General features: G+C 42.5%; 1 protein-coding gene across 1 annotated transcript in view; it reads left to right on the top strand.

Annotated features, from left to right (window-relative positions):
• The window catches only part of LOC146359540 (uncharacterized), a 180,118-nt gene that overhangs the window by 143,457 nt on the left and 22,787 nt on the right, over positions 1-13,874 (top strand). The window contains exons 20-22 of the mRNA XM_084816571.1: positions 187-279; positions 7,599-7,684; positions 10,094-10,129. Of these exons, the coding sequence (XP_084672697.1) occupies positions 187-279; positions 7,599-7,684; positions 10,094-10,129 (215 nt within the window). The remainder of the gene's footprint in view (positions 1-186; positions 280-7,598; positions 7,685-10,093; positions 10,130-13,874) is intronic.

The raw sequence follows: 13,874 nt of genomic DNA, 5'->3' as shown, positions 1-13,874 counted from the left end.
GAACACCCAAATAGGGCTGCTGTGTCTGGCTTACCTCCCACTGTTTGGGAGGTAACTTAATTTAAACAGTTAAATGGCCTGTTATTAGTAGTCCAGAATGCAGTTTCTGAAGCATGCTGTCCAAAGCGGACAGGTGAAGGTTTGAGTTTTTCAGCCAAGAAAGTTTTCCATATTTTCTCTTTCCAGGATCTTGTACTTGACATAAACGACCTTGAAGAAGCTCTCCAGGATGTTAACAAATACCTGGTTTCTCCCAAAGAGTTCTCTTATATTTTCCATGTAAGTCCTACTGTACCGTTTGTCAGCAGTAAGATGGTTATCACACAAGCTGTCCAAGACTTCTGCAGTGGGGCCAAAGGCAATATGTCTGGAACATCTTCTGTATGATTTGGAGATTACAAATATCTATCTATCTATCTATCTATCTATCTATCTATCTATCTATCTATCTATCTGTTTTGGTGGCTGACTCATGAGGTTTATATTTTATCAATTTTGCCAACATTGTGTTCAGTGTCTGGAAAGCTAATGCAGTGCATAGCTGTGTGTATTGGTAATGGCAGTGGTTCACTGAAATAGTCTGAAGTATATTAGGCTCATGTAACAGGATTAAGGTTTTTTTCCTACCTGGCAAAATGAATATAGAGGGTTCTTCAACTACTGCAAATTGTCCTTAAACTCATCCACTTGCTTTAGGCTTATAGATGTCATTTAGATGAATCATATGTGCCAGTCAGATTAAATTCTTCCCTCCTACCCACCCTGCCAAATAACAGTAAGGAAAGTCCAAGTGCTTGGGCTACAAGAGTCAAGGCATTTACAGAAGTGGAGAACACCTTTTAGTCTGGAATGTGCCCTTCATGGATATTGTTAATGTGGGAGAGAAAGCAGAAGAGAGCAAATCAAATATATATTCCAGCCATTCTGGAAGAAGTCTAGCCAATGTCAATTTTATATTCAAACTGAAAATATAGCAAATACATACCTGGTCTCCCCTCCCCACTCCCAAATGAAAACATCATTTGTGCAAATTAACTGCAGTCCCAATCCCGGTCCCTAGGTCTTTGCATAATCTCTGGGATCTCCAGGCCTACCCTTTTTGGTCTTTCCTTTCTTGATCTCTCTGCATTTGTCAGTATTCTTGGGCTACATAGGGCTGCATTTACCCTGCTTCTGTGCTCTGCCTGACTAATAACAATACATAGTGTTTATGTTGTGCTTCAGAAGTGCTTCACCTTTATTAACTCAGTAAACTGTACAGCAGCCCTGCAAAGTAGGTTAGTGTTAACCCCATATTGCAAATGTGTGTGTGTGGGGGGGGGGCACTCAGACTGAGAGAACAATGACTGTCCTAAGCCCACCTAGAGAGTTTGTGAGGTGTTATTGAATAGGGGGCTTCCAGCTCAAACTCTTACACCAGCTATCAAGAGACCTCATTCCTAGTTGATTCCTTCGTTATTCTGATTTATGCTTCTTTAACACTGGCCACTAATTCTATGTGTACCCAGTGGTACAGCTAGGTAATTTTAAACCATGGACATGGGGTGCAATCCTATGCATGTTTAGCCAGTAAAAAAAGTCCTACAATTCCCAGCATGCCCCCAGCAGCATGGCTGGCAGGGTCATGCTGGGAGTTGTAGGACTTTTTTGCTGTCTAACTGTGCATAGGATTGCACCCTCAGTGATCAGGGTGGCGGTGCGGGGGGTAAACAGCCATGGTGAAACTCAGTGGTGAAGCACACAACTAACTTTTATCTTCCCCCACCCCAATTCCCTGCTTTACAACTGGAAACAAAAGATGGAGTGCTAACCCTGATGACGATGATACTCTGAGCATGTGCAGTTTCACATTTTAAACTCACTTTGGTCATGGCACCAACGTGACTACAACAATAAAATGGTGTTTGCATCTGCTGCCCTGATGCTAAACATATTTACTTGGTAATAAGCACCATTTTGTTGTAGAAAGATATATCCTTTTAAAGTAAAAATTAAAAATTGAGCATCTGTAACCATGTGCATGCCCAACCCTGACTATAAAATGTTTTTTAAAATATGAATCATAAAAGGATGCTGCAGAGACCAGTCTTAGTGTGTTGGGGTCATAGCTCAGCGTGATAAAGCACATGTTTTGCATGCAGAAGGTCCCAGGTTCGACCCCCAGCTTCTCCAGATAAGGTGAAGGAAGATTTCTGCCTGAAACCCTCGAGAGCCGCTGCCAGTCAGTGTTGATAATACTGAACTAGATGGTCCAATGGCCTGACTCAGTATAAGGCAGCTTCCTATGTTCCTCAGCCCTGGTAACCTCAGCATGCCCAGACCTGATGCTGGGCCTATTTTAGCTGCCTGGTGTAGACTGGATGTCTGCTGATATGACACCTATACTGCACCAGCTGCACTGGTTACCAATGTCTTTCCGAGCCCAATTTAAAGTGCTGGTTTTAACATTTAAAGCTTTAAATTGTTTGGACCTAAGTTACTTGAAGGACCGCCTTCTCCCATACCAACCTGCCTGCATTTTGAGGTCCTATTTATTTAAAATACTTCTTGGCTGCCTTTCAGGACAGAAGCCCTCCCAAGGCAGCATACAGTAATAAAACATATAATAAAAACTGATGCAGTCTTAAAAAGCAATAAAAACAGCAAAAACAGCAAAACACAATAAAAACAACAGCAGCAACATATCAGGGGAAGGCCAAAGTAAAATAGTATGTTTTCAGGGCCTTCTTAAAAGCCTGCAATGATGGGGCCCGGCGGATCCCCTAATGACAACTTATTTCAGAGGTTTGGGGCCACTATGGAAAAGGCTCTCATTGTGTCCTTCACCGAACTGCTCTCACAGGTAGTCATCAACAGAGGCCCTTCTCACTTGCCTGCTGCCAAGGGGAGTTAGGCTGGTGTGCACAAAGGAGAGGGCATTTTCAGTGGTGGCACCTCTAGACTTGGCTTCCGAGGGCATTTTCAGTGGTGGGCCTGGTGGCACCTCTAGAATCAGCTTCCGAGTTTGTCAGGCCCCTTCTTTGCAGGTCTTCAGTAAGGCTCTGAAGACCCTTCTGTTTTCTCTGGCTTTCCTATAATCCGTGGGCTACAGATTTTATTGGTATAATTTGTGTTTTACTGTTTTATACTATTTTATTGTATATTCGTTGCATATTTGTTCATTTTGTATGGTTTTTACTCTGTACACTTGAAAGAGTACACTTTACCTTAAAGGTGGCCTAAAACAATTTTAAATTTAAACAATAATTTACTGAAGTATCATTTGGGGCAAAATGGCAACCCCATTCCAGTGTTAAGCACCGAGACTATTTTGTCAGTGAGAATCAGCTGCGTATATGGTTTAAAGTCTGAGCTTGCTCAAACTCATTGAAATAAAGCACTGCGAGAGAAATAAGCTTGTGAAGTATCATGCATAACAAATACAGTTTCATCTTCAAAAAAAGCAGCTAGAAATGGTAATTTCAGAATTTTCTGATTGGTTAGGCCAAATAAATCTGGACATAAGTCATTCCAGTGGTTTCAAGAAACATCTTTTCTTGGTACATTTGTGGCACATTTCATTACATATCGTTCTTCTGGGTGTGTTATTTTCACTCTTAGAAATGTAATTAGAGTGTTCATTATTTTGTAAAGAAAATCTATGGAGAACATGCCGTACAAAATAATATTTGAGGGTGTTGTGACCAAAAACCCATAAATTGGAGCTGCAATTTATAATTTGTGAATTATAGGTTCAGGTATATTGGGAGGGAAATGGTTTTGTATGCTTCACACCCTCAAACATCCAGGCTTTCCCTCACTTTCCTTCAAGCTAAATTCTTGAAATGTTGTATGCCAGACTTCAGCCTGTGTAACAGAGCCCACATGTGCACATTTTATTTTTTTCTATTTATTTAAAATGACTTTTAGCCCACCTTTATGGGTAGAACTTTCTCAAAGCAGCATACAAGATAAAGATAAAGACAATACACAAATACAAATAGAAAGACAGTAAATAAATATTCAATAACATACTATAAAAACACTATACACATACCAACACAGAATGAAATTTAGTGTTTCCTCCTCCGTATCTATCTTTAATGGAAAATGTGAATGTTTACCGATGAACTGAGGGCTAATCACTGAACTTCCCAGCTGAAGAAGAAAACAGTTTGGTCAGATTCTGCCATCCTTTTGCGGGGGGGGGGGGGGGTACTGGATGCAAGATGTAAAAACATTTGAATTGGCCTGAAATAAAAGCACATGCTTCACACACTTGTAACCAGCCCCAGAAGGAGAGAGAAAAAAACCCTCAGTCTTCTTGGCTTTGAACGATTTGAACAGGAAGCCATTTAAAGCTGGAATGCATGCTTAACTGGTCCAAGAAACACCCGTTCTTATTACTCCTGGGCTATCGAAAAAGGTTGAGGTGAAAAAGCATAATTTATAAGCAGACCCTCTTTTCCTGTTTTGTTTTGATTTTTTTTCTCCTTCTCTGCCAAGTCTGTTTTTCAAACTTTGTACTAGGAAAGACATTTTCCCTCTTTTATACTCACCTTTCATTTTATTTACTCAGCTGTGCATTCACCTCAGTTGATAGCTCCTGCTCTTTACCTGGTTTCAAATCCAAACAAAGAGAGGGGAAGGTACATGTTATACTTTCATGGTTTCTGAGGCAAAAGAGGAATCTGGGTGGAGGTGACGCTACTGTGGGATTGATATCATGGGAGTTACAAGCAGACTTTCTTCCTTTCATGATATTCAAAACTATGTTTTAGAAGAATAATGCCAAAGGCATGGAGAGGCAAGCTACTTAAAGAGCAGTTCTATACTATAAAATTCCCTAACCCTGGGGTCTCCAACATGGTGCCTGTAGGCACCACTATGCCCATCGAACCTTTCTTGGGATCTAACAGGCTCCCTGCCCCTCCTGATTTTTATTTTATTTCTTAAGATTAAAAAAAAAAAAAAAAACTGGGAGGCTGGCATGCTGCAAAATGAAGTGCTGTCCTCCAGCACAGTCTTTGTGATCAAAAGAGTGATTTCGTGTTTGGAGCGCAGTTGTTTCACAAGTTACTTTTCTTTTAGCCTTATCAGATTGCCTTCTGAGAAATGAGCATTTTGTGACCAGCTGTGACCACCATGGCAGCCATTTTATGAATGGGCAACCCCCCCATGACAGCCATTTTGTGAAAGGGCCCATGACACTTTCTCAAAATTCCAAATGTGCCAGTGTTATGTAGCCAATCAGACTTGACTAGTATTTGCTGACATTACTGATGGCAAATGAAGCCACTTCAGACAGAAGGCAATGTTTCCTGGCGAGGCAAACACTTTTGAATACTGTCAAAGCTATCACTAAAAATATCATCAATGTGTGCCTTTCAGTACTGCTGCAAAGCATCCCCTTGGCTGAACTCTAGTGAAGAATGTTACAAAATCATAGAAACAGAAGCAGAAAGGACATGAAGAGGGTCATGAAATTTATGATCCTTCCATTGAAGTAGAATATTTTATATCAGACATGTAAATATATTACTTGAGGACTTTTCACTTAAGGACTCAGAGCTAAATATGTGAAGTGACTCTACTGAAAAGCATTGCAGATGTGATACGTGATGCAAAAGCTCTAGCTGTGGTGTTTCATCTGCAGTCACTTGTTCACGCATGCAAGTCACTACTTGATACTAGTCATCAAGTGATGAACATGCATATGTGTGTTCCAGCCAGCCCTTGGAACAGCATGGAATGTATTTTACCAGAATGCATTGGCCATTGAAGTCTAGAGCTTGTAGAATTCTGCATCTAATTAAAAATCTGAACAACAAATGTGTTGCCAAAGGATGTTCAAGAGTTGTTGTTGTTTTTCTTTACTTATTGATGGTGGTTTCACATCAAACCCATAACTGGTTAGGAACTTAAATATAGGCAGTCTATGTTGAATCTTCTGCACATGCCAGTTAACACATGAGGAAAGACAAGGTGTACTGAGCTCTTGCTATTTCAACGCTAAAATAATTCTTCAAGGGATTCTTCCCACCTTCAAATGTTGAAGGAGCAGGGGAAAGACCTCCTCTGTCAAAATCTTTACAAAACAAGCCTGAATTATGACTTTTCCTTACAAACTGTAATATAAAAAGCAGGTCACATCATGAACTATTTCAAAGGCTGAAAGCTAACCACTGGCAATAAACATATTGCACCAATAATTTAATGCAGGAATTATGGTAGAGCAGATGCTATTTGGGGTCTGGCTGTTAAATACTGCAGTAAAATCCAAGCGGTGGTAGAATGATCTTCTTATCCCACCGCCAGGATTTGCATACACACTGAGTTTTTGTTAATGAAAGTGGGTACTAACATTGGGGCGGAGATATTTTCTTCAAGAACACTAACAGTTTTACTAGGCCATTTAACCCTTCCCTCCAATACCTGTGATTCTATGTACTGATATTGTTGCAACTGAAGTAGAGGCAATATACCTGAATCCCAGGTGCCTAGGGCAAATATATAGGGATGGGAAGCACCTTCATACTCTCCTTATAGGCTCCCAGAACGATTTGGCTGGGTGCTACCAGAAGCAAAATACTAATTGTCTCCTAACTGTGTTATATCCTAATTGCATTACAAAATTCTTCATTTTGAACATGTTCAACCTCAAATTCAAATGCTGTGATGTATTCACGGATGAATTGGTTAATTGACTGAAAGCAGAGAAGTTAACTGACTACTGGTCTAATCCCAACATTTCTGATACCAGCAAGTAATTTAATAAAGCTGGACATACTGATCTAGAGATCCATGCATGCCCTCCTGTTCCAGTTATGCACCATTAGCTTTGACAGCATTGATCCATTTGTCCTGTGCTGTGTACATGGTTCTCAATCCAGTGTTGAAGCATGAATACTACCAAAGCATTGGAGGCAGAGTTCCACCTCCAGGACCCAAGCATGCAGCACCATTTTGCACAGATGGTTCCTGATCCAGGAGAGGATGTTCAGGCTTCCCCATGCACATTGATCAACCAATGGGAGGATTCACACATAATGCTAAACCATGTTTTAGTGCAACATGCATGAATAGAAAAGAGCCCAGCTGCCCCTCCTCCTCCTGCAAATCAAGGAGGAGGAATACACCAGGATTCAGTTCCACCTTGCCAGATTCCGGGCTTAATGTTATATGCGAACCAGCAATTGTGGTTTAAAATAAACTCTAGTCAGTTGTTAAACAAGCCATCTACAAACCCTGGATTGTTTAACTGGCTTGTTTAACAAGCTATAGTTTATTTTAAACCATGATTCTTGGTTTGCAGGCTAAATTGAAATGGAATCTTGGTTTATTCCTTCTTCTGGCCACACAGGAGGGGTGGTGAACACCCACGCCCAGCACTTTGTGCAGGCTCCCTTCTGTTCATGCACATACCGGTAAACTATGTTTTAGTATTACATGCAAATGCAGTCAATGACTGTCTGTTGCATGAGATCATCAACATCATAACCACCGAATTACATTTGCATGTAAATGCATCACTTCAAATGTTCAGGACAAAGGTTTCATCAGTTGATAGCCCTAATTATTAAACTAACTGATCTTCAAAATTTATCTTTCTCTTCCAGATTCTTGAACTTCCAGGTCAATACAGGCTAAATCTTGAACTCTTCTGTATAGTAGCAGCTCTATCTGAGAAAGTCACACAGCTTGAGTAAGTGAATGAACCTAAGACCATCAAAAGTGACGATTTAGTGACAGTTGCCATTTTGCTCTTTCAAATTTAGCAACAAAAGACAGACCAAAACCTGAAGAATAAAATGTTAAATGGAAAAGTGTTTTATTTTATTTTTTACACATCCAGCTCCAGATAAACTCAACATAATAGGGATTCAGGATTAAGTCCTGTTGAATTTGATTTAATTCGGCACTCACTTAGGGTCAATTGTTATACTTGAGTTCTTGGTTCTAAAGGAAGCAAAAGCCGAATGTAGCCAAACGCATACCCTGGATTTTAGGAAAGCTGATTTTAATAAACTCAGAACAATGATCAGTAAGGTCCCATGGCAAGCGACTCTAACGAGAAAAGGAGTCCAAGATGGGTGGGAGCTTTTAAAAAAGGAAATTCTCAAGGAACAATTACAAACGATTCTAACAACAACAAAAAGGTGAAAGACAACAGAAAAAGCCAATGTGTCTTCACAAAAAGCTTAGAGATGACCTGAAAACAAAAAAGGACACATATAGGAAGTGGAAGGAAGGCCAAGCAACAAAGGAAGAGTACAGGCACGTAGCACAGAATTGCGGGGATGGTGTCAGGAAGGAAAGCTGAGAACGAGCTGAGGTTAGTGAGGGATGCTAAAAGCAACAAAAAGTCTTTCTTCAGCTACGTGCATAGTAAAAGACAGAGGAAAGAAATGGTGGTTCAACTATTAAATAAGGATGGCAAAATCATAACAGATGACAAAGAAAAAGCAGAAGTGCTCAATTCCTACTTTGGCTCAGTGTTCTCCCAAAAGAGGGTCTATGACCCCCCTGGCAAAGGTGAAGTACAGGCTGAAGGGGCAGGATTGCAGCTTGAGATCGATAGGCATATGATCAAGGAACACCTTGAATGAGTTCAAATCTCCAGGGCCAGATGAACTGCATCCTAGAGTAATAAAGGAACTGGCAGAAGAACTCTCAGAACCACTGTCTATTCTCTTTGAGAAATCATGGAGGACGGGTGAAATGCCAGATGACTGGAGGAGGGCTAACGTTATCCCTATCTTCAAAAAGGGTAAAAAGGAGGAACCTGGGAACTACAGACCAGTCACTCTGACATCAATCCCTGGGAAAATTCTGGAGCAGATGATAAAGGAATCCATCTGGAAGCATCTTGAAAACAATGCAGTGATTACTCGAAGCCAACATGGATTTGTCAAGAACAAATCCTGCCAGACGAATCTGATCTCATTTTTTGATCAAGTAACCTCCCTTGTGGATTGTGGGAATGCTGTGGACATAATATACCTCGACTTCAGCAAAGCTTTTGACAATGTGCCCCATGATATCCTGATGAGCAAACTAGCTCAAAGTGGGCTAGATGAAACAACGATCCGGTGAATCCATAGTTGGCTACAGAATCGGACTCAAAGAGTGCAGATCAATGGGATCTTCTCAAACTGGGGAGGGGTAACGAGTGGGGTACCGCAGGGCTCAGTCCTGGGCCCAGTGCTCTTCAACATTTTTATGAATGACTTGGAGGAGGAGGTGCAGAGAATGCTGATCACATTTGCAGATGACACAAAATTGAGCAGGATAGTTAATACTTTGGAAGACAGAAACAAAGTTCAAAGTGATCTTGATAGACTGAAGCGCTGGGCAGAAAACAACAGAATTACATTTAATAGAGATAAATGCCAAGTTCTGCACCTAGGACAAAGAAACCAAATGCACAGTTACAAGATGGGGCATATGTGGCTCAACAACTCTACAAGCGAGAACGATCTTGGAATTGTTGTAGATGTGGCTGCAAAAAAGGCCAATGCTCTTTTGGGCTGCATTAATAGAAGCATGGCTTCCAAATCCCAGGAAGTACTAGTTCCCCTCTACTCAGCACAGCTTAGGCCTCATCTGGAGTTCTGGGCACCACACTTTAAGAAGGATGCAGACAAACTGGAGTGGGTTCAGAGGGGGGCAAGAAAGATGATCAGAGGACTGGAAATAAAGCCCTATGAGGAGAGACTGAAAGAACTGGGCATGTTTAGCCTTGAGAAGCGAAGACTAAGGGGAGATATCATAGCGCTCTTCAAATACTTAAAAGGTTGTCACAGAGAGGAAGGCCAGGATCTCTTCTCTCTCTCTCTCTCTCTCTCTCTCTTTTAATCTATATTTATTTTATTTTTTAAAAGTGAAATAAACAATACCAACGACATAGTCAAAATCTTCAGTTTCCAACATTACAGTATTCTGGGTGGGGGGGGGAGAAAAAAGGGGGAAAGCAAAAGAAGGAGAGAGAAAAAAGCAAGAAAGAAAAAAAGGGGGGGAGAGTATATCTAAGCTTTAATGAAAGCAAACCAAATATCCAAATATAAGTCCAATTGCAAATTATACCTATACAGCACTCTTCCAAACATTGCAGGTATTATTACATCTTCACTTCGCTGCTCCATAAACGGTAAGCCTTGTCTTTCAATGTTATAACCTCAGTCTTATAGCAAATAAATGGGAGCAAACAATCAATTTCCATTAACCATATATTACTATTTAATTGACACATATTAGTAAACATTAAAAGTTTAACCAACAAGAAATAATAATAATAATCCCTTAATAATAATAGTAATACTAATATTAATGATAATTAAGGGGGAAAGGAGAAAAAGAAGAAGAAATTTAAGAAAAGGATAAAAAATAAAAACAAACCATTTATTTATTTTAAGTAATATCATATCTAAAAATGTATTTGTATGTGTACACCCACATACACACATACAATATAACACGCAAAGGAGAAAGAAAACAAAAATATGCAAACATTTACTTAGGGATGTACGAAAGTCACTTACCTTTTCACGGATTGTGTTTGTGGTGGTGGGGGAGGCACTCTGTCCTTCCCCCCGGAATCCTCGGCGGGGGGGGAGGCGATCCGGTCCTCCCCCCTGGACTCCTCGACGGCTGGCTCTGCTCCGCTGCGGCTCCATGGAGCAGCTGGCCAGGCCAGGGCCGTCTGCAGCCAGATTTCCAGCTGCGGACTGGCTGGTGCGGACGCAAATGGCGGCCGCTGGAGCCGCCACCATTTGCATCCAGACAGGGAGCCATGATAGGCTACATAAGTCTTTACGTAGCCTATCATGTCTGGGTAAAACAAAAACAAAAACAAAAAAAAGCCGGCGTACACAAATGGCGGCGGCTATGGCGGCCGCCATTTGCGTTCCTTATTTTTTGCCATTTTAGTCTACGTAAATATTTATGTAGACTATTACGGTGAAAAAAAAGGGGAACACAATAGCGTAGTGGGTGCTATTTGCGTTCCTTTTTTATTCGCCGTTTTAGCTTACGTAAATATTTACGTAGACAACAACGCCGAAAAATAAGGAACGCAAATGCCATTTGCGTACTCCATTTTTTGTTGTTGTTTTTTAACCCAGATGTGATAGGGTATGTAAAGACTTATGTAGCCTATCATGGCAAAGACCAGAATGCAAATGGCAGCCGCGGCAGCTGGTCGAAAGACCAGCCGCCGAAGCCGCCGCTGGAGCCGGTGCCGTCCGGAACATCCGCCCCAGGTAAATCTCGTCCCAGGGGGAATCCGCGGGGGGGAGCGTAGGGGTGGCAGGCCGTTCCGCCACGGATTTTGGGGAGCCAAATGCCAGTGCATTCAGCCTCACTGAAATCCATGACGGAATTCTCCACCATCCCTACATTTACTCTGGCAAACTTCCCAGACATCCTATATCTAAACCCCAAACAAGACTTCAGAGGAACAGTAAAAATGGCTAAATTCCAACTCAGGAAGCTGAGAAAGTTGGCTCCCTTGTTTTAATGTTAACACCAATGAGAAATGATTCGGCCGCATCAGGATTTAAAAACTTTTTCATCTGGCCTTCAAAAAGAATGCAAAATGTAACAGGATATTTAATATGATATTGCAGATTATTTTGCTTTGCAAAACTTCTTGCTTTGGTGAATTGCCTTCTTCTGTCAGCAATTTCTTTGGTATAATCAGGAAAGAGCATAATCTTGTCTAGGGATGTACGAAAGTGACTTACCTTCTCACGAAATTGATTCGGGGTGGGGGGGAGGCGCTCTGTCCCTCCCCCCGAAATTCTGGCCGGGGGTCACTCCGTCTCTCCCCCCCCCACCCGAATCCTGGCTGGCCGGGTGCGCAAATGGCGGCGGCCGTAGCTGCCGCCGTTTGCGTCCCTGCAGTCAGCCGTGATAGGCTACGTAAATGTTTACGTAGCCTATCACGGCTGAGTAAAAAAAAACCAAAATGCGCGTATGCAAATGGCGGTGCCCATGGGCGCCGCCATTTGCGTACGTGCAGGTTTTTTTGTTTTTTTTTACTCAGCCATGATAGGCTACGTAAACATTTACGTAGCCTATCACGGTGTTTTTTAAAATTTAGCCGTGATAGGCTACGTAAATCTTTACGTAGCCTATCAAGTTTTTTTGTTTGTTTGTTTTTTTAACTTGGAAATGGTGGCGGCGGCAGCCGGTCAGAAGACCGGCTGCCGCAGCCGCCACCACTGAACCGCCGCCGGAGCCGCTGCCGCCAGGAGGATTCACCCAAGGTAAGTCGCGTCCCAGGGGGGCGGGGGGGCAGACCGTTTCACCACCGATTTCAGGGCGAAATTCTCTGACATCCCTATTTGCTGATCCCCACCTCAGCTCACCTCTTTCTCTTGCCAGACACAGAAGATAATTTTTTGTAGAAACCTGTGAAAACTGAAAAACAACAGTCCCAGAAGTTCCTTGAGTGCCACGTATTGAGCCAGGAACACGATATGCATGCTCAATATCCAGTAGAAAATCAGATGGCAAAACCAATAACTCATGCAAAAGTTTATCCATAAATTCAGCCAAATATACATCAGCAGCCAAGTCTTTAATACCACGAATATAAAGGTTCGCTCTGCGTGTGAAAGCCTCCAATTGAGAGATTCGAGCAAAAAAAGTATTGTGAGAAGCTTGCATAGCAGTTTCCTGAGCAATAACTCAATCTTCGAGCACATTAACCTTCGTCTCTATCTTTTGAAGAGAGATATTAATTAAATCCACAGCCCCTTGAAGGGCAGTGATTGAGTCCTGGATTGTTTGAAGCTTCTTTGACTGCACTGATAGCTGAGAAGACATATTTTTTATCAAAGCAAGCAGGTCCTCTTCACCTCTGGCATTTCTAGAAGCCTTTGCCAGGGGAGCAATTGGGGTAGGGATGTCAGAGAATTCCGCCACGGATCTCGGTGAGGCTGAATGCCAGTGCATTCGGCCCTCCGAAATCTGTGGCGGAACGGCCTGCCACCCCCCCGCCCCCCTGCGGATCCCCCCTGGGACGAGAGTTACCTGGGGTGGATGTTCCAGGCGGCGGCTGTGGTGGCTGGTCTTCCAACCGGCTGCCGCCACCGCCATTTGCAGTCTTGTCGTTTTGGGATTGGTTTTTTTTTACAGAGACGTGATAGGCTATGTAAGGACTTACATAGCCTATCACATCCAGGTTTTTTTTAAAAAAAGCGTATGCAAATGGCGGCGACTACAGCCGCCGCCATTTGTGTTCCTTATTTTTCGCTGTCTTAGTCTACATCAATATTTACGTAGACTAAGATGAAGATAAGAAAGGGGAACACAAATAGCGTAGTGGGCGCTATTTGTGTCCCCTTTTGATTCGCCGTTTTAGCTTACATAAATATTTCCATAGGCTAAAACGGCGAATCAAAAAGGGACGCAAATAGCGTAGTGGGCGCTATTTGTGTCCCTTTTTGATTTGCCGTTTTAGCCTACGGAAATATTTATGTAGGCTAAAACGGAGAACCAAAAGGGGACGCAAATAGTGCCCACTATGCTATTTGCGTTCCCCTTTATTTTTGCCGTAATAGTCTACGTAAATATTGACGTAGACTAAGATGGCAAAAAATAAGGGATGCAAATGGCGGCTGTAGCCGCTGCCATTTGCGTACGCCTCTTTTTTTTTTTACCCAGAGCCCTCCGCAGCCGGAAATCCGGCGCAGACGGCCCTGGCCTGGGCCTGTCCGGCTGCTTCGTGGAGCCGCTGCGGAGCACAGCCGGCCGTCGAGGATTCCGGGGGGAAGGGCCAGATCACCTCCCCCCCCCATCGAGGATTCCAGGGGGAGGGACGGAACACCTCCCCTCCCCATGAACAGAATCCTCAAAAAGGTAAGTCACTTTCGTACATCCCTAATTTG

Source organism: Heloderma suspectum, chromosome 1, assembly GCF_057233095.1.
Source record: "Heloderma suspectum isolate Gila_16-S chromosome 1, 16-S_ref, whole genome shotgun sequence".
Classification (NCBI taxonomy): Eukaryota; Metazoa; Chordata; class Lepidosauria; order Squamata; family Helodermatidae; genus Heloderma; species Heloderma suspectum.
This window is presented reverse-complemented; position numbering and strand designations above follow the sequence as displayed.